Below are 21,660 nucleotides of genomic sequence, written 5' to 3' on the forward strand. Positions count from 1 at the left end.
CATCAGTATATGTGTGTTACCTATATGTGTGCCTATTGGTACTACAAGTTAGCCTTGCTACTGGTTGGACCTCAGGAAATAGAGCTGTAACTGCCTTGTCTCTTATCATGCTACCAAGTTCAGCAACCCCTGCACAAGAAAGGTTTTTCAGAAGTATTTTATCAAGCAGTAATCAGACATTTAAGCAGTGATAACATGAGAAAGATATATGCCTTAAACCTTGGGATACAGGCCAACCTGAAATTAAGACAGGTATGTAATTATTTGCTGGACATAAATGCTCAATTGAATTACACACAGAATATTGAAATATTTAAAAGGAATTTTATGTTTCAGAGGAAAGGAAGCTCTGCAGCTTTTGTGATGGAACTAAGAATCCTAGGGCACTTTTTAAAAATTTAAGTCTGCCCCTTGACAAATAAATCTTTCTGTACTCATGTTCATCTGCTAACCATTGCTGTCAGCTCATGCACCCCTTGGAATCAAGTTGTTGGGTATGAGCACTGTGCTTCTCAAGGAGAAAACTTAAAAAGAGCAAATGGAAAAAAAATGCTTTGTTGTCATTACTGAACCATGTAAATTGAAAGCCACTGGAGTTTAGAGCGTGAAAGAGGACATGACAAAATGGGTGGAAAATCAAATGGTAGAAAACCACATGCAGGACCTTGGTATTTCCAGGTTAAGGACAAACTACAAGCTAAGTGCACACAAGAATCAGGAACAACTTGACCACCACATCTGAGACTTGTCTTCAGTTTGTTCAGATTTGAATTTCAGCATGTTATGAAACAGGTAAATCCCTGAAGAGGGCTGGCAACTTCTTTTGGGGTCTGGAATATCATTCAGATTGACCATATATCTAGAGAAGGCTTACAGGACAGTCACATAAGAAGCCTAGTAACTTTGGACCAGATTACCACTGTTTCAAAACCAGACACACAAGGGAAAATTAAAGCAAACATCTATAGGACAGGTTTGGTCCAATTGTCAGTGCCATGAGGGCACTAATAATCCTTAAGGGCCTTGACCTTCCCCACCTGGGGTCTCCACCCACAGACTCTGTCCATGGGACCAGGCCTCCATTTAAGCACAGTCCTGGAGCTTCTGTCCCTGCCTGAGCTACATTGTAGGTGCATCTGTGTTCAATTCAGGTATATCCATGCTTGGCCATGGTCCCTGTTGATGCCACAGGCTGACTTCTCAGCTTGACCTTGGACCTGCCTCATCACCATGAACTTGCCTGATGATCTGAGGCAAGTTGGCAACAAGAGTTGATCCCAGCTACCATCCCTAGGTCTGCCCTGCTTGCCCCTCTTGAGTACTGCAGGGCTGGACCCCGGCTGGTGAGGTGCCTCCCCTGCCAGCTGTGGTACTGCAGCTGGCCCTTGCTGTACCCTCATACCAACTCCACAGCTCATGACTCATAGGAGTCACCCCTCCAAAGGTGACACAGTTAGCTAAGACAGCCACAATTCCTAGTGTCTTGTGTAGTAAGACCTCACTGGAAGCAAGAAAGGTATCAGAACCTGACCAAGAGAAACCTGCAGTACTCATTATGACCCAGCACTGGGCACTAAGAGCCTTGGGTTTTCCAGCAAGAGTTTTCAAAACAATCTGGTGTGGAAAATATCACCTTCCCTCTCTTCCTCAAAAGAGAGAGGCGTTCCTACATATCACACTGCTTTCTGTCATTTGAGACTGTGAAACAAGAATATATAATTTTTTCTTTGCATCTGAAAGCAAATCTAATTGTTCTCTCTATTCCCTTTAAGCATGTCAGTCTCAGCCCATGAACTAGCATGCAGCCACTTCCTTCAGTAACTAACCATTGTTTCATTTCTCATTCCAGAGTAAACTGCTAGCAGTAGCCAACTAAAAGGCAATTTTGCCTCCATCTCCATGTGGTCTGTAGCAGTCCATTCTTCCCTGTTTCATCAGACACAGACAAGATAGCTTTGACACGTGATCACCTCTTATACATAGGCAAAAGTTTTATCTCTTTGCTAACGCTGCTGGACTTCCTCATAATTACTGCCTACCATTTAGATTTGGCAACACAGAAAGTTCAAGGGAGATTATTCAAGTGACTAACAACTAGTAACTTCCAAAAGCTATTTTTTCTGCAAACTTCCCTCTTTCCTCAAATTTCCTGAGTAACAAATTCTCTCACATACATAGTACAAGCCTCTGATAACTGCAGAATCCCTTTGTACTTGCAACATGTTGTCTCAGAAGTAGTATAACCTTTCTGTAACAAGTCTTTTAAGACTCTTCTGAAAGATGTTCTGGAGAACAACCAACAGTTTATTTGAAGAACATTGTCCAAAGAAGAGTTTTCTTGGCTAAAAAATATATACATTCAAAAGAGAATTAATTTCTAAGAAAAGTTAAACTCGTAATACGTTATTAAAGGAACCAGATAACCTATTTCCATTAGCTATACCCAGGAGTAAAATGAAGAGTTCCTCACTTTGATTGACCTCTCTCCACTTGAATTTTTAACTACTCCAACATCTGATGTTTTCACCATGTGACAGCATGCAAGGCAGGCATAACCCAATCAACAGATTTAAATATTTTCTAATCAAAGCTATAATTTGCTGTAATCAGTCTTATGTGAATTTTTTATGATACCTATAGGCTCACTCTTTTGTATTTCTTCACACTCCACAGCACATCCCACAAGTGCCTTCGTTGAATCCGGTTGTACTAGTCACAGAATGAGGTTCTGCTCGGATAAGAAGGCATCAGGCTTTGGCTTGCTCCAGCTGAAGACCTGGTTCCCCTTGTAGGCCGGGGATAAGAATGAGCCATGCACCCCCGTACCCAGATCCTAAGTGGAGGTTTTCAGCACACAGGTGCTGTCTCAGCCGCAGGTTGCCCGCTCCCTCCCTGAGGGCTGTGTCTCCCATACTCCCTGCGCAGGGCACCCTCCCTGGGGGACTGCAGGGGGCTGTGGTAGTGTGGAGAGTGCAAGTACTGTCAGAGCAGAGGCCTGTGCCTCCTCTTCCCACACACCTGAACTATGACTGCCTCCACACAACTGGTGAAAACCTTTAAGACTCGGGCCATGCTACACCAAAGTATCAACCATGAAGTCTTGTTCTCATCATATGGGAATGTGACCATCATCACCACCATGCCATAAAATCTGTCTCTGATCATCAGCTTCAAACATGTGCACATAGCTCTAGAAGAGCAGAGAGACAAATAGCAACATGCTTCAGATATACAGGAACAACTGAGGGGACAGTATGTTACCGAGGCAAGCACCACTGGACATGCAGAGCACAGCAACATAATTTTAACTGGTGTTGAATAAAGACCTGGAGTTATTCATTCTGTCTACACAGAGCTCAACAGGGGAGACAAGAATACCCAGCCGGTTTCCATTACAACTTGGCTGTTTACTAAAGTTGGACTTGAATTCCCATGAGAATGGCCAGTCACTGACGTCTGAGTAAAATACAAAACTATTACAAATGGCTTACCCTTCTTTCTCTCAGGATCACCAAGGAGACTGAATCAAAGACAGAAGTGTATTTAAACACCTTCTTGATACTTTGCCTTACAGGTTGATACAATAACAACCTATTTATATCGAATTTACATTATTTTGTTATCTCACTGCCTTATGTGAAATGAAATATATACTTACCCAGGGAGACCTGCACGGAAAGCAGAAGCAACCACAACACTGGAGTAGAAAGATGTACTTTTGTTGTCATCCTGATCGCAGACAGATGAAACTTCACTCTCTGTTAAGCACTGCCTAGACCAAACTCTGCATGGGCTTCTCTGTGTCTCACAAATGACTACAAAGGAGGAAATATATAGATTCACACATGCTAGTGAAGGAACCAATAGAAATATTGTTCACCTTTTTAGACATTATCAACAGATTAATCTCAAATCTGAAAGAAGCAAAACCTCCAATAAAATTTGAAAATTGTGCCTGTGACCTTATATGAAGCATGACTGCGCTCCTGATGTCATCGTCTGTATTGTCTTGTTTTACTATGGGACCAATATAGGTGGTACACGCAGAGCAGGACGCAAAATGGTTATTTCTCACCTGACAAAGCAATGTGAAAGTGCAGAACATTGGTCATTTTATGAATCACTTTGAAAAAGAAAAGGCAAAGAAAAACTCTAAATTTGTAGCTCATCCATCTCCTTGGGAGAAATTGTACTCTCACTATAAAATCAACAGAAGTGATGTTTATCACTAGCAGTAGTTCTGTGAGTAAAAAATGACATCTGCTCTGTCTTTGAGGCAAGTGCTGGTCAGGGTTTCCTTATTCAGTCAAAACTTGGAAACTGTATGGGCAGAAGCTCTTGAAAGACCATCTTCCTTAGGGTGCGAATTACAGGACTTCCTGTTTCCTCTGCTGAGTTTGTTTTTGTTTCAGATTATGTATGACCATTGCTGGTAGTTCTGCCCATCTCATTCACTCTAGAATGATGAATTTAGGGAAATAAAAGATGCTGTTAATCAAACTGTGGCTACTTGACTCATTCTTGGCAACTGGAACAAATTGCAGTGTGCTATCTGTTTACACCAGTCTAAGCACACAGTCTTCTTTATGACACTGAGCACATATTCTTTTTGTCTGATGACATCTGGTGTTTATCCAGAATCCCAAGTTCAGTGACATCCAAGCTGTTAGGTCCTTAGTATACCAACAAGCTCTGCAACCCTTCTCACTGGGTTTTGTCTGCCTGTTCAAGGTCTGTATAACCTTGCAGCAGTGTAACCGTGGGTCAGACTGCTGTGAAAAGAGCTGCATGAGGAAGAGCAGAGAGAATTCTGGCTAGAGGCTGCCCATTCTTTGCTCAGGAGCAAAGTTGCTCGGGAGCTCAGACACTTGCCTGTGGTGTCTGCTAGAGCTATATGGCAGCCAAGCTTGGGTCTGGCCATGAACTTTGCTGATACTGACCCTGATCTGCTGACTTGATGTTATAGCTTGATCTTGGACCTACCACTTTGCTATGGTCTTGTCTGGACTTCTGACTTAGCCTGGCTGTAGTCACCAGACCTATTCTGTTCTTCTTGTTCAGGTACTATGGGACTGCACCCCTTGGTGAGGATCCTGCCTCATGCCTGGCTTGCTGTCAACTTCAGTTCCTGGCTGACCTTCCCTTGCAGAACAGCCTGCTCCTGCTCCTGGACACAGATCTTTGAAAAACAAAAAGCCACCACCACTCCATTGGAAATCTGGTAAGAGTGAGGAAGAAGCCACTACAGATGTGTTAATGAGAGATAGACAAGGTATCCATTATAATGTATGTTCCTATACCGAGGTTCAGTGGTTTCACTTAGCACTGTTTTCCTAGCTGATTAGTGGTCGTCAACAGAATTCTCACTGACATTTTAAACCAACTCCAGGAAGTCTAAGAATGAGATATGTTTCTCAGCATGCAGGCCCTTGAAGACCAGAGTCTCCTTCATGGGCACTATGACCAAGTAACCGGGTACAGGCCAGTGCCCATGGATGTTAGAACTCCAGGATTCTCACCTGCATTGAAGCTGGTACTCCCCTTTTCTTCTCTTTCCCATTGCAGACAGGGATGTCATGAGGATCAGTATTCATATGGGTTGAGACTGGCATCATGAATTCCCTGTGCCTGTTTGGCATGAGGGCTTACCTAAAAACCACAGTTCCCATGATGACTTTAACAAGTCCTAAATATGTCTGGTGATACCGGGATGTGCTTCTAGTCGAATGAACAGGAGAAGACATCTATTCAAGGAGAAGTTCAATGGCAACATGACACCATGTCTGTCATCCAACCTTATCTACCTAGCAATGTTTGTGAAGGACCTTAAGGGTATCTTCTCACTAGACTTGGACACAGAATGTTCCTATATGGAAAAGTAACCCATCGGTTACCACTGCACAGCCCATCATTACTGTTGGTATCCTTTGTCTGGATAGAGGGGCATTCTGGGACACCATCTATGCTCAGATAGCAGAATAAAATCCAGCACCACCTCCACTAAGCACAAACATCTTTGTCTACATATGCAGAAGTTCTGCTTCTTCCTCAGATGGATGAAACCTTTCTTCTCTGAACTCACCTACCCCTCCTCAGTCAAACTCTCTCCCTTCTTCACTTCCTTTCCTGGTCACTTATAAGCCAGTCACAGGCTGAAGGTTCTGTCTCTTCTTTCCTGGAAATAGGGATACTGACAGGAATCTTGCATTTGTCTTTAGAGTTCACCTGTCATAAATTGAGTACCTGTTTGGAAAAGATTCTCTGCCATCAGTTCATCCCTCTGGAGGTCCATCCCTGCCTTTTCAGAAGTATTCCCTGATACTTCCCACACTGTATTTTCACTGTTGGCCTTAGAAATACATGCCCTCTCCTCCACAAGGAATTGGTCATGACAGCAAAAATCTGTAACAGGGCAAAGAGGGGAAACTGAAAGTTTGAAACAAGGCCAGCTGATAGTAGGTCATCAAGTGGGTTTGGAGGACTAGGAATGACTTCAAGACTTATGAAGAAATACTGAAGTATATTTGCTTTAGGTTTAGTTTTCCCAATGTGAAGATATATTGCTGAAATCTTGGTGCTCTTTTTTTGACTTCACATGAGTTTATGGATGGTTTGTGTGCTTGTGAAAGTTCTTTCAGAAAAGCCTGGGAAGATGGGCAAAAAACAGCCCTTATGGTCTGGAGGCATGCAACAGAATGTGTTGGGGACAAGACTCAGCCTTTGTGTGATTGAGAACAAACTTTACAACTAAAAATCATATTGCATACAAAGTTGCAGGGACACCGCTTAGCACACACCCTTGGACAGGAAGATGTAACTAGTGTTGGTGTCTAGAATCTGAAAGAAGTAGAAGACCCTCACATGAGCCCTAATAAACTGTGAAATTTTGCAGCCAATAGTTAGAGTGCATGAAAATGTGGGAATTAAGTAGAGAATTTCTCTGCTGCATGAGAAACATCATATTAGAATTAATTCCATGACTTCCCTACTACACATTCTGAGAGCAGAATGAAATATATTTCTTCACAGAAATGAAAATGGGGTCTGAGGATACTGGTTGACAGATGTTTATTTGTTTGCCAAGTAGGTGTTTCAAGACATACTGCTCCCCAAGCATCACCTTCTTCCTGGGGCTCCTGTTGTCAGCTCTAGGGGTACCCTCTAGCTCAGGATTACTTCTTGGTTCTTTTGCAAGAAAAAAATGGTGTTGATTCAGTTCTCCTTACTGGGATGAGCAAAAATTAAGAGATGGGCAGAGCCCATTGCTTTCCAGCTTGCAAGGAAGGAAGAAGAAAAGTAGATATGGGGCAGGGCTCCAATCTTTTTGGAGTACTGAGTAAAGCTTTGTTGTTCTCAGGATCTGTCCATATACAGGAGATACTTACTTTCCTGCAAAATGGACATACGTGGTGGGAGCAGCCCAGTAAATAGCCCACTGTTCCATAAGGAAATCTCCAGCATTTATCATAGGTATAGTGAGGGATTAGTAGGGTAGAAGAGAGGGTTCTGTCTTCTGGTGCTCCTCAGTCCTACCACTTTGCATTTGCAAAGAAATGTAGCATAGGGAACTGCCATACGTAAGGATGTTCTTACAGCATGGGTTGTGCAGCAAGAGTAGCTGGAAGACTCATGTGGCAGGACTCCACAGCTGAGGGGTGTGTAGGAACTGCTTTCACATGGACTCACTTAAGACAGCAAATACCATGGAGATACTGGTGCTTTCATCTCCTGGAGCAAACAACAAAGGATGTGGTTAGAGGCTCATCTCATTTTTGAAGCAATCGGCACAAATGTTATCTACAGTGCTAAGTAAAAGTTGGTCAGGGATTGATTCCTGGGTCTGGTGTCTAGTGGCACAGACTGACTTTCACCCACACCACATAGGATTAATTCCCTCTATATCATATTTCTCTTGAAGTGGGCCAAAGCAAAGCTAGAGACTGAACCAGCACCTGAGCTATGGACAGAGGTAAAGTGCTCGAGTTTTCTTGCTTATTGTGCAGTGTAGGGGTATCCACAGGGTCCCTCCCATCTCCTCTGCAGCTGAAGAGCTCCCTGATCTTCTTGACACTGCTAGGATTCATTCCTGTGGCAACGTGGGGGATCCCTTCCCGTGCACAAGAATATGAGGTATATAGAGTAGGAAGTCAGCAAGAAATGTCCTTCCTTGTAGTCTACAAAAAATTTTCTTTCTAAAAGAGTTTTCAAGACCTGTCAGTACAGAGCTGTCTAGTGGGAGAACTGTTAGGAAGCACTTGTAGTGGAGATGACTAAGAAGACCCATTAGCAAGCTCTGTGCCAGATCACCTGGACTACACAGGAGCATTTGCAGGATTCTAGGTATGCACATTAATGCATGGCAAGCAACAAAGGGTGCAGCATAGTCCCTTTTAGAGGATGGGAAAGGAAACACGGAAAACATTTGTTAACATCTTCTGAGAAACAGGTGAAGCAGAGGAAGTCATAGTTAGAGGGATGGGAGAGAATGGGAATGGGTACCTCAGCTGTACTGGCACTCATATGAAGTCAAAAAAAGAGCACCAAGATTTCAGCAATATATCTTCACATTGGGAAAACTAAACCTAAAGCAAATATACTTCAGTATTTCTTCATAAGTCTTGAAGTCATTCCTAGTCCTCCAAACCCACTTGATGACCTACTATCAGCTGGCCTTGTTTCAAACTTTCAGTTTCCCCTCTTTGCCCTGTTACAGATTTTTGCTGTCATGACCAATTCCTTGTGGAGGAGAGGGCATGTATTTCTAAGGCCAACAGTGAAAATACAGTGTGGGAAGTATCAGGGAATACTTCTGAAAAGGCAGGGATGGACCTCCAGAGGGATGAACTGATGGCAGAGAATCTTTTCCAAACAGGTACTCAATTTATGACAGGTGAACTCTAAAGACAAATGCAAGATTCCTGTCAGTATCCCTATTTCCAGGAAAGAAGAGACAGAACCTTCAGCCTGTGACTGGCTTATAAGTGACCAGGAAAGGAAGTGAAGAAGGGAGAGAGTTTGACTGAGGAGGGGTAGGTGAGTTCTTCAGAGAAGAAAGGTACCACAGTAGTATTGTGGTACTACTGTTCAGCAGGTAGAAACAGGTAATCTATGGGGACAGGAGATCCAGGACCTCAGCAGATCTGCAGATCACAAAAGGCTTGGTGTCTCCATCTTCACCACTGGAAGGTTTGATCTCTGCACACCAAGAAGCCCTCCTGTCACAACTGCTTCAAGTTCTACCTTGGGGCTTTTCAGGAAGGCTAAAACAGGGATGTAGATGTACACCATTTCTGAGGCCCCAGCTGCCAGAATCTTTGGTAATGAGGGAGCAACAGAGATGCCATCATCTTCCTCAGCTCTAGGCACATCAGTATGAGAACTTGCTGAACCTTTCACACAGCAGACCCAGTGGCAGTCTCAGCAGTAATTCAGAAGAGGGACTTCCTTTCAAAAGCACAGGTGAGCTCTAGGCCTGCCATTTGCAATTTCCCAACTATTGTTGCAGAGGAGCACTGAGGTGTTGCCAGTCTTGCCATAAGCAAGGAGATAGCCTTAGGGTTGAGCCTTAGGGCTCAAGGCACAGGGATGGCAACATATGGTGAAAAGAAAGCACAGAGAGGCATCATCTCCCTGCAAAGTGCCTGGTCTCTCTTGCAGCACCTGGAATCACGTCAGCTGCCTTGCTGAGATCCACACATTTTGTGGTTTGCAGTGGCGTGAGAGAAAAGCTGCTCCTTCAGGCAGTATCTTAGGCCAATAGTATCTAGAAGATAAGTGGGAACATGATGAAAAAAAGTCAGTGTTGCCATCTTTTTTGCCTGTGACAAGCTGCAACCTCATTAGAACCAATCTGATGTCCACTGAAGGAAATAGCAAGAGAAACCAGTTCAGGGATCAAAGGACTGATGGAATGGTCCAATGCAATCACAGAGGCTGACAAGAGGAGTGGTATGGCAGCACTGCAGAGACAGGAAAATATGAAAGATAGATGCACATTGATTTCCTTGGAGGTCTTATCCACTGCTGCAATACACCAAAAGGACCCTCTTCTCATATATCTGTGAAGGTTGCCAAAGCAGGTTAGGACACTACTGGTACTAATGCATGCATATTTTCTTGCATGTAAAATGATGTTATATTTTATGGAATGGCTCATCTTGAATGCCATTATGTGGCACATGCAGCACAGCCAGGTGATCAGGCCCACTCAGCCTAGGTTTACGAAAGGCAGGTCCTGCCTGACTAACCTGATCTCCTTCTATGACAAGGTGACCCACTTAGTGGATGAGGGAAAGGTGTGGATATTGTTTACCTGAACTTTAATAAAGCTTTTGACACCATTTCCCACAGCATTCCCCTGGAGAATTGGGCTGCTCAAGGCTTGGACAGGTGTACTCCTTGCTGGGTACGAAACTGGCTGGATGGCCGGGCCCAAAGAGTTGTGGCGAATGGAGTTAAATCCAGCTGGTGGCCGGTCATGAGTGGTGTCCCCCAGGGCTCAGTATTGGGGCCAGTTCTGTTTAATACCTTTATCAATGATCTGGATGAGGGGATCGTGTGCATGCTCAGTAAGTTTGCAGATGACACCAAGTTGAGTGGGAGTGTTGATCTGCTTGAGAAAGACTCTACAGAGGGATCTGGACAGTCTGGATGAATGGACTGAGGCCAATTGTATGAGGTTCAACAAGGCTCAGTGTTGGGTCGTGCACTTGGGTCACAACAACCCCATGCAACGCTGCAGCCTTGGGGAAGATTGGCTGGAAAGAGAGCTGGGGGAAAAAGAGCTGGCAGAAAAGGAGCTGGGGATATTGGTTCACAGCCGTCTGAATATGAGGCAGAAGCGTGCCCAGGTGGCCAAGAAGGCCAATGGCATCCTGGCTTGTATCAGCAATAGCGTGGCCAGCAGGACTAGGAAGTAATTGTCCCCCTGTACTTGGCACTGGTGAGGTCGCACCTCAGATACTGTGTTCAGTTTTGGGCCCCTCACTACAAGAAAGATGTTGAGGTGCTGGAGGGCATCCAAAGAAGAACAACAAAGCTGGTGAAGGGTCTAGAGAGCAAGTCTTATGAGAATCAGCTGAGAGAACTGGGATTGTTTATCCTGGAGAAGAGGAGGCTGAGGGGAGACCTCATCACCCTCTACAACTACCTGAAAGGAGGTTGGGTGGGTGTCGGTCTCTTTTCCCAAGTAGCAAGTGATAGCAGAAGAGGAAATGGCCTCAAGTTGTGCAGGGGAAGCTTTAGACTGGATATTAGGAAAAATATTTTCACTGAGAGGGTTGTCAAGCATTGGAACAGACTGTCCAAGGATGTGGTTGAGTCACCATCCCTGAAGGTATTTAAAAGACATGTAGACATAGTGCTTAGAGACATGGTTTAGTGGTGGACTTGGCAGTGCTAGGTTAACAGTTGGACTTGATGATCATAAATGTCTTTTCTAACCTAAATGATTCTGTGATTCTGTGAAAATCAAGGAGCAAGCAGCAGAATGACTCAGATATTTTGCTCAAGAAACTGAACAGAATACTTCTAAAACAGAGTTCACATGACGTTATGGTGGAAACAGAAGTGTGAAATTACCACCACTGTTACCAAGTGGCAGTTGGAAAATATCCTCAGGCACAGCAGAAAATCCTACAGAAATTCCCTTAAAGAAAAACCCAGAACTTTATTAGAATGACCATTTTGCCTATTTTCTTAAAGGGGAAAAAACACAATAAGCATCCAGAAAAATCTGCTAACCTGACACAAAACACATAAGAACCTATGGGCCTTTACTAGCTGGTGACAAAAAATGAATCATCATGGCCAAGAATTTCTAGGCCTTTTGTTATCTTCTGGCCATAGCCCACTTTTGTGAAGCAACACTTCTTGTCTCTGATAGAGGGCTGATACACAAACCAACACCAGCATTAAGGTGATAATATAAGAAGACTTAGGGAGCACCAATGAAAAGTGGATGGGTAGGGTTCAAGATCTCAAGATGTGTGTGGTACAAGATATGCATAAGCTAAATATTTGGATCTTTATATTTACTGCAAAAGAGTTTCTTAATCATTATTTTTCCAGACGATTAGTTGGCTTCATTAGAAACTTTCTGATTATCTCCAGGGCTTGGGGCTAATATTTGCTATGATCAATGGAAAAAAGAAGAAATAATGTGTGCTTGTAGAAAATAAGCAGACACAAAAATGTGATTTTGGTCACTGCCAACCTTAATACAGATCTCAGCATCTTCTGGGAGGTTGTCTGGGACAGCTTCACTCATTGTGCTTTTTGCCACAGCCTGCCTCAAAATGAACTACAAGGCACTTGCAGGGGCAGTTAATAAACTCCCTGGAAGACAGTTGCCTGCAATATAGCCTCTTAAATCCTCTAGGAGGTTTCCTGGGGTAGCCTGCTAAATTTATATTTTGGCCACAACCACTTCTGAAACAGTATATTTAGGGTCACCTGTGACAAAATAGTGTCTCACAAGGTCATTGCCAACAGGCCACGTGAGTACCTTGAAGGACATTTTGTGCTAGTTGTGGTGAAAAACATTTCAACCAAGGACACTGCAGACAACTTTCCCATGGATTCTGAAGACATGTTAAGGTTGGCAGGGTTAGAACTGTCTCATCTGAACAGCCTTCCTTCATTATTTGTTTTGTACTTACTCTCTTGGCACTCAATGATCTGTGAAAGTGAAAGGAATTTGTTTACCTATGGATTGGAGCAGCAAAACTCCTACACCAGCTTGCAGAACCGAAGAACAACTCAGCAGCACCACTGAGATACCAAGAGAAGAGGAATGTAATGCCCATGGGTCCAACCAAGACTGTATGGGCATCCTGCATTACCTCTGAGACTGCAGCTGCCCTCCCTGAGGAGTGAGGCTGCAAGAAACATGTCACTGGATCCACACAAACCTACAGGCCCCTTAGAAGGAATCTTCCAGCATCTCTAGAGTCTTCTGCTCCTGGAGTGCAGCCCTCCCAGCAGATAAAACAGATACCTGTGAACTGCTGTTCAAAGATAGGGGATAGCTCAATACCTGAATAATACCCTGACCATGCTGCTCCCATGACCACCACAGGAGAGTGATCAGTACTTAAAAGTATATATGTAAGGGGGTTTTGTACGAGCAACAGGAGGGGGTCTATAGTCCTTTGGAGGCTTGCATGCACAGGTGTCAGCAATGGGGATCCCAGGACCAGCTGCTGGACAGACTGCTTGTCTCAGCCCAGTTACTGGTGGGATCCATAGTGTATATATATATGTTTCACAATAACAGATCTTCCTCCTGATGAGCCAGGGAGGGCCATAGGATGAGGTCATTGGTGCTGTTCCTGTTTGCACGAGTGCTCAATGTTTCTGTCTGTGATGTTCTGTGGCCAGCTGTGTTTATGTGTGTACGTGTACTATATATGTGTATGTCATTTTGTGACTACATGATGAGTCTTGCTGTTGATTGGACCTCGAGGCATGGTGCTTTGTCAGCCTTGCTTCTGTCGAGTTCCTTCGTTTGACAACACCCTAATAGAAGGAAGAGCACAGAGCTATGTTTCAAGATTCATTCTACTGAGTTTCCCTTTTAGGTAATTTTTATGTATTCACTTTTGTGTTAGTTTCCCTTTTAGGTAATTTTTATGACTTCACTTTTGCATTTAGCCTTAGAATCTCCCTCCATCACCTGAGTCTTCTTTATATTTCAGATTACTTCTGGTTTTTCTTGTCATATTTTCCCCCTTCAAGCCTTCATTTCTTCTCTTCCTTTGATACTGTTTTTTGATCTCATTCAGATCAGTCCCTGATCTTTTTCTGGCTTTCAATTCTGATTTGTTACTTCACCTTATACTCTTCTACTTTTTCCTATGTATCAGACTCAACCTGTACATCTGGACTACTTTCTGATACTTTCAGTTTCTCAGAATTGGAATGCTTCTTTTTTTTAACTTTTCTTTTGTGTTGTCATTGTTGTTTTTTTTTTTCTTTTCTTGATGGTAAAGAGACTTTTGAAAGGAAAGTTCCACCTCCATCTTATGTTTGCTTTCTTAAACAAATAGTGAATCTCATTTAATTCCTTCCTTTCTTAGAAGTATCTTGTGACAGATCTTTAAATGTACAGTGTATCTTTCCTCCTAGTTCTTCCAAATCTCACTTTCTGTTCAAAAAATTTGGTTTATTTGAATCAGGGATACAGAAAGCTATGTTGGATTTAATATGATGTCTGTTATTTCTGCTGGTATGTATAGCAGAGGTGGAAGACATGCTTTAAATATTCAAGACATTCTCTGTTCTGTCTATTACAGAGAACCCTTTGATTCTTTAGTAGTTCCTTCTTTTACAATGAGCTATATTTCCCCTTTTCCCTTAAGGCTCTTTTTCTTTTTTTTTTTTCTTTTTTTTTTCCCCTGCAATTGTCTGTATTGTGTTTTTTGTCTATTCCTAATTTCAGGTTTTACATCTCTTTTCAGGGTTGTGTCATACCCCAGTTCTGCTGCAACACTAATCCTATCAAAACTCTGTTCCACTATGAATTTTAGGACTTGATTTTTTGGGCTTGACTGAAAATCTTTTCTGTTATCAGGGTCTGGTTCCTTTTCTTCTTCTCATGAAGAAGACACACTTGTGATACCAACAGTCCTTTGTGTTATCTCCCAGATTGTTCTTCTGGAGAAATATTTTTAAAGGAGACCTGTTCCCATTCCATATAGAAGAATATTTTTTGGAAGATAAAATGGTCAAGACAGTCTTTTCAAACCAGCATGGTGTTCCCTTTACACAGTGGAAAGAGTAATCTGAGCTGGTGATGTGATGTTAGGATGCCTCAACAGTACCAAGGAGGAATGAGATAACCGGAGGATGAGGGTAAGGTGGCTGGCTGAAACACATTGTAACAGAAAAGGAAGAAAAATGCCTAGATCTTATAATTCTGTAATCAATGAACAGGGGCCATATAATTATAAAAAAAAGGCAAATGCAATTCTAGGCTGTATCAGTTGAGAATTTACAGTACAGATAGAGGATTATTAAGATTGCAGAGTATTTTTTACAGTAAACAATTTTGCTCATGTATAACCCAAATGATGTACTAGAGTTGAACAATACAAAGAAAGACTTCAAGGATGATCAGAGGAATACAAAACCTGTTTTACAGTCAAAGGGTTATGAAGATACCAACAAAAAATGTCAGTCTAACAAAACAAACTTCTGCTTCTAAGTATTTTCAGACAGAACACTAACCAGAACAAGGACTGTATAATGTGAAGAAAAGTATAAAGTTGCTGTGAAGACATGTAAAACTGAATGTCACAAGGAGGCTTCTAACAATCAGAAAAAATGAGGGACTGGAATAACTTCCAGTAAAAATGGTAACAGAAAGAAACTTTTCTAGTAATGACCAAGGCCATAATCACTGAAAGGAATTACTGGGCATGTTTTCTTCAGTTAACACAAGTGTAGACCTGATGACTGATGTGATCCCCTTAAATTCCTTGCCCCATAATTCAGGAATTACCACAACAGACCTTCTGTATAAATTATACTTTTGCTGTAAAAACACAGAGAATACATAGTTCAAGATGTGGTAGGACTACCGCATCCTCTGTTTCCTAGAACTATATAGAATATGAAGACGAACAAGAGAAGATTGCTGTAGAGTAGACAAAAAGACCTTACTCCATAGCAGCTATGTAGCTTTTTCACCTGATACGTGACAATGGACTCTCCCCTGTGGACATGCAAAATCTCAGATTTGCCTACACCATGACCAACAAAATGCAAGGGAGGCTGGTCCGTGAAGGGAGAATGAGCAGTATTAATGGAATATTTATTAATTAAGTGAGTTACAGATGGGACTCAGGCAGGCAACCACTGATGATCCTGTGCTAATCCCAAAGAGTCAAGCAAGGACAGGATGGTTTCATGGGTAGAATTGTAAATTTTCCTGATAGGTGTTCAAGTCGGGAGAAAAAGATCACAATCAGTGTTTATTAGATCACCTTTTATTAGTTAAACTGTAAACAGAATCAAGTTGTTATTATTAATAGGAGATAACTATTCACAGAGTATGCTCAATTATTGCCTCACACTCAGACACTCAGACACTTACCTGTTTAGAGCAAGAGCTTGGAAGTCCATTCCAAAAGCAAAGGACTGTCATGCCAGGGGCTCCTGAGTGAGCTCAGAAAGGTCCTTTAGGGCCCATTTTTCAACAGGTGTGTATATAATTCTGTTATCTTTGTACACAGAAGTCACTGCATCCTAGGATGTGGTCTAAGTTATACAACTCACTGTTGGTATCATTGTGTGCTGGTGGCCCTGACAGACTTGAGATTCTTGATGTTCTGAGTTTTTCTGTTCTTGTAGATCCACAGGACTGAGAGTCTCCAGACCTTATGTATTCTTGGCAGATTTTTACACGCTGCCTTTCAGCACGTACCCATCCTTTCTTTAATCTGATTTCTGGTTACTATTTTTCCATTCATGTGCATAGGCACTGCTCATTCATGCAAATTCACCCAATACGAGCTTTTGTGACAGAAATGCTGTATCTGAGCTGATAAACCAGCATGTATCCCACAAGACACTCCTATCACTTGATTTCAGCTTGCAGCAGTAATCTTTACCTCCAGTCCCTCTGCATGCAATTCTTTTGTATCTATGTGAAATTTATACCTTTATGGTTGCTGCACATTAAAACTTAGAATTTTAAAATGTGTCACTCACTGCAACATAACTAAGAGGCAAACAGCTCTTGCCTGATTGTTTAATTCTCTCTACCACATGCTGATGCAGCGTTTCCCCTCAAGTGCCAGGCACTGTATCCCTATAGAGCTCTGTTTTCCATGCTTTTCACTCCAGGGGCACACAGATTTCCAATTAAAATTGGCAGAGTGCAGCAAATTTTTATCTGTGATTTTTCGGTCTCCACCTAGCACAGCCAGACAGCATTCCAGTGATTGTCCTCCTGCAGCTGCTTTTGCTGCCCCTCGGCTGCTTAACCCTGTCAGCCTCTCTAGCATGCTAAAGGTAGGTGAGGGTGAAGGAGCTACTGCCCCAACACCGTGTCAACTGTTGCTCTGCTGCGTTTGGGAAGAGCTGCTGTACTCTCTGCTTACCAGACAGTGGCATCGGTAAGGGCTTCTGGTAAGCTTTCAAGCTACTAGGCTTACAGGTGAAAACAAATTCTTAAATATTTGTCCTACAGTGCTATTAAATGAATTTAATCAGAATATGAACCCTTTTGTACAGAAGGCCGTACACGTTTCTAAAAGCCTCTTCCTCCAGATCTTAAGACCTTCAGTCCCATACATCTACAAGCAGGTGAGGAAGATAAGCATGCACACACACAAACACATGTCTTGTGGTCCAAAGTTAATACGGGCTGCTTCAAAACTTGTTTTGGGGCTATATATATGTCTTTGAACTGCTGTTATCTTGAAACAGAACATAGATGGAGCTAAGAGATGGAGCTAATACACTTAATGCTAAGGTAAAAATGGGGGTGTCTGAAGGAAAAAAAGCAGTTAGGAAGGAAACCACTTTCTTCCTTACTTGGGCTGTGTTGGAGGGATTTTGAGTTTCAGAGAAACGAGATGTATCCTGTGGTTAAGTTAAACCTGAGTTTTGAGAAGGATTAATCTCTGTATCTCAAACTGACAATGGTTTAAACAAACACCTGAAATTAAGTAACCTGGAGTAGTAGTTCACCTTTGTGAATCTTAATGAATGTATTTTTCAAAAACTTCCAAAAGCTAGTCATACATTTTGTTACTCTCTTGTGGGCCCAAATGCTTTTAGAGAAGTGGTGGTCAGAAATTTTCCAACAAAAGTATGACTTGAGGAAAGTGTACTTTAAAAAAAATATATATATATTTGTTTTTAGGGAGGGCTCAAGTGCAAGCCAATACAATTTATATTTTAAGAAAAGTTAAGATGTCATTCAGTTTCAGAATAAACTGTATTTTGATCTTATGATCCGTTGAATGTCTCTGTCCTGAAGAGCTAAACAAACTGAAAGTTTTAGTGACTTCTTTGAATTGTGGTCTAAGGCAGATGTTTTCAGTGCACTTTCTCTGAGACATTTTAATGATACATGGAAACTTTGGTGGTTTCTTTTTGTGTCTATTATTTCTTTCTGTACTATTTTTCCTTAAAATAATAATTTAAAAAATCTTTTAATATGATCCTCTGTTACTTTTTTTCTCTCCAGTTTTTAATTAATTCCAAGTAGTCATGAAATCACTATATATTCAAGCCATGTACAGTAAAATTAACTTGAGGTAACTGTCCAGGTTTTCATGATGAATATGCAGTCAACTAACGACAGAACAACAGATCCAATGGCCTCTGAAAAGTTGAATTAGTGATGGTGCAGTATGCTATGACCTTTGCTTCAGAGGCTGTGAGGTCACCTCTAGTTTTTAATTAAATGCCAGGATCTCAATTCTCAAGATCAAAATGATTCTTTCAAGTTTCAACAGGAAGGAGGTGATGAATTAATGCCTGTGTTTGTCCCTTTTTGTAAGATAAGGTTTATAAACTTTTTCTCTAAATATTTAAATCTTTCATCCCTGAATTTGAAGGCACAGGTAAAAACCAGTGGATCAGGTCTCTCCAGTAGCTGACCTCTGAACCCTCAGATTCTCCAGTACCTAGCTCCTAAACTTCTTACTCTACTCACCAGCGAGGACAGCTTTAAGTTTGCTAGCACACCACACACAGAGAAGAAATAGAGAGCATGTTCACATGAAAGCAGTTAGAATTTAATATGAAGACAGGACAGTCTCTAGTGATCAGGTGCGGGGACTGGCCAGACAAGTTTACTGCTTATGTGCAATGGCATTTTTCTACTCCTCTTCTCCCATTTCTCTATTTTCCTTCATAACATGATCCTTCCCATTCCCTGTAAACATCCCATAATTCATCCTCTACATTCCCAAAATTCCACTGTTTAATCCCCAAATTCTCATCTTCCCCCAAGCCCCCATTTTAGCTTCTGTACTCCTTTATGTAGTAGTCTGCCTTCATTTGCATTGCATTCCAAAGAGAATTGAATCATCACTGACTGTTTTACAACAGGGGCAACTGCTAAATTAGTCATCTTCAATGGTTTTAGGAGGAGCTGATTCAGAGAGATTAGGTTGGCTTGATTTGTCACTGCTTTTCTGATTGCTTTCTGTGTATTTGCATAGCCATTAGCCAGATATCCTTAACAGATTTTTACTTATTAATCTGAAATATACATAGCCTGTGAACTTAGTTGTGTCTCAGGAATGTTGATCCTTAAAAAGGTTAAAAAAATAGTTCTGAGATTTACTACTTACAGTATGGAAACTCTGAATGAGCACACAATATTGAACTTCTAAAATGTTATTGTTAGGAAACATGTCACAAATACTTGAAAAAAACAATCACTTCTTCAGTAGATCTCAGATTTGACTTATGACCCTCCATAAAGAGGCAGAGAGGCTTAAAGGGTGAAAGAAACCATGAACATCTCCATCTGCATCCATGGTGACACACTAGAAATTAGGCTACAAAACACCCTGAAATGTAAGAAAATCAGCAAAAGCACAAAAATACGTGTCAGTCAATTGCTGAAATCAAAACACTACTGTGGACCTCCTGGGGATGCAGTGGCATCAGCTGTGCCCAAAAATCCCAGGGGAGGGGTGGCACCTCATGGATATAAACTTCCTTCCGAAGGAACAAAGGATACTGGCCCAGGAACAGCTGTGCTCCAAAAAGCCAGCAAGCATGAGGCAGCCAGTGGCCTTGGACTTTCTTCCTGAGCTACTCGGTTATGGTGGAAGAGCTAGCAGTACCCAAAAGCGCCAGGCTGTGGCATATCATACCCCCAAATGTTTAAAAATTTCAGAGAACACTTGACAACAGGGGTTCTAGATCCCTCACTTCTGCCACCCCTGTAAGAGTCAGTCAGAAGATCAGCATTGTCTCAACATTGTCATCAGGGACATGGACAGTGAGGTACCCGACAATGGCCTGTTTGGAGTGCAGTTGCCGATCCCTGGAGTGGAATGTGGTGCAAAGGCTCCTGAATGCAGAACTGTGTGGCACAGCCAGTGCTGTGCTGTTCTCCTGAGCACTGAACCGTGTGGTGCAGGCAGTGCAGTGCTGTTCTTCAGTGCCTGAGCTGTGTAGTACAAAGAGTGCTGTGTTATTGTTCGGTACCTGGGCCTAGCCGGAGCTGTTAGAGATAATTGCATAGTCATTGTCAAAAAAGATGGATCGCAACTGCTGCCATAACATCGATGAAGAAATCATGAACATTAGACGAACTTTGCTTCATTATAATACCAAAACACACCTCCTGGTTGAAGGTTACCCACCTCCAAGACTGACCACACCTCGGACACTCCCCCCTGCGCACACGCAGTGGACTCGCTCGAGAAGGGCGGAGATATGATAATTGAATTCTGAGAAGGGCAGAGACCCCTGAGGCAGAGGTGGAGCAAGGTGTGTTACTAAGCATAAAAGATGACTTCTGGACAACGAAAATTGGAAGCTTCCCCACCAAGGACCACGCAATCGACGACACAGCATCTGCTGGACCCGGGACCGTTAGGACGTTGTGAGATCAGCGGTGGTAGCTATAACCTCTCTCCCTCCTCTCTCTAAACTTAACTTTACTTTTCTCCTTTCTTTCACCCATCTCTAACTATCGCATGCCGCTTCACAGGCAACACAATAAAGTTTCACTGTTTGATTACTGCTATCCCCTTTGGTGTTGGTCACCTTAACTTTGCACTTTCGAGATTGTAGCAAATGAACCATCACAAATCCACCAAGTGGACCGTGACAACCCCAAAGCCATTAAGGGTGGCTAAGGCCAGGAAACACCATCACATCCCTCAAGCTGTTCAAAGACACGTGAAGGAGTGTACTAAAAGGCGATCTTGGCAACTCACATTTGAACATCCAGAGGTTGGCTCAGGGTACAGAAGCATTTATTTCCACAAGAATGTGAACCTCAGTACAGGCCAAGAAGTGCACAAAACCATTGCCAGTTGGATGGTGGTCCTGGAGGCCTTTTCTGTGTCTCCTGAAGGCCATTGGGGAGATAGCTGTGCCCCAAAAGACTCTAACTTCTCCTTCAGGTACATGTATGATGTGATGGTATATGCATGCCAGAAAACACCAGGAAATTCCCATGAAACACCCCAAATCCCTTGAAGTAGCTTGCCAGACAGACATCTTGCTGAATATTGAGTGGGGACAGGAAAGATCATTAATACGACCAACCCCTACCACAGCTGCCAGCAGTCTTGAATACAATATAAAAGGAAATACTCCTCAGGAACTTTTTCTCCTGGTTTGTGGGGAATGGAAGAGTTGACAGCACTGCTATGTGTAGCCCATAACCTCCATTTTTGGTGAGCTGTGTGCATCATAGAATCTTATGGTGACGTGGAAAAGACCTTTAAGATCATCAAGTCCAACTGTTAACCTAGCACTGCCAAGTCCACCACTAAACCATGTCTCTAAGCACTATGTCTACATGTCTTTTAAATACCTCCAGGGATGGTGACTCAACCACAGCCTGTTCCAATGCTTGACAACCCTCTCAGTGAAAACATTTTTCCTAATATCCAGTCTAAAGCTTCCCCTGCACAACTTGAGGCCATTTCCTCTTCTGCTATCACTTGCTAC

The 21,660-nt window shown here is 42.4% G+C and overlaps 1 protein-coding gene across 2 annotated transcripts in view; it reads right to left on the reverse strand.

Moving 5' to 3' along the window:
- The window catches only part of LOC141937511 (antigen WC1.1-like), a 31,555-nt gene extending 27,746 nt beyond the window's left edge, over positions 1-3,809 (reverse strand). For both annotated transcript variants that reach the window (XM_074855280.1, XM_074855290.1), the window contains exon 1: positions 3,659-3,809. In XM_074855280.1, the coding sequence (XP_074711381.1) occupies positions 3,659-3,728 (70 nt within the window). In that variant the 5' untranslated portion in view covers positions 3,729-3,809. The remainder of the gene's footprint in view (positions 1-3,658) is intronic.
- Positions 3,810-21,660: the final 17,851 nt, after the last annotated feature.

This window comes from Strix uralensis, chromosome 2 (genome assembly GCF_047716275.1).
Source record: "Strix uralensis isolate ZFMK-TIS-50842 chromosome 2, bStrUra1, whole genome shotgun sequence".
Classification (NCBI taxonomy): domain Eukaryota; kingdom Metazoa; phylum Chordata; class Aves; order Strigiformes; family Strigidae; genus Strix; species Strix uralensis.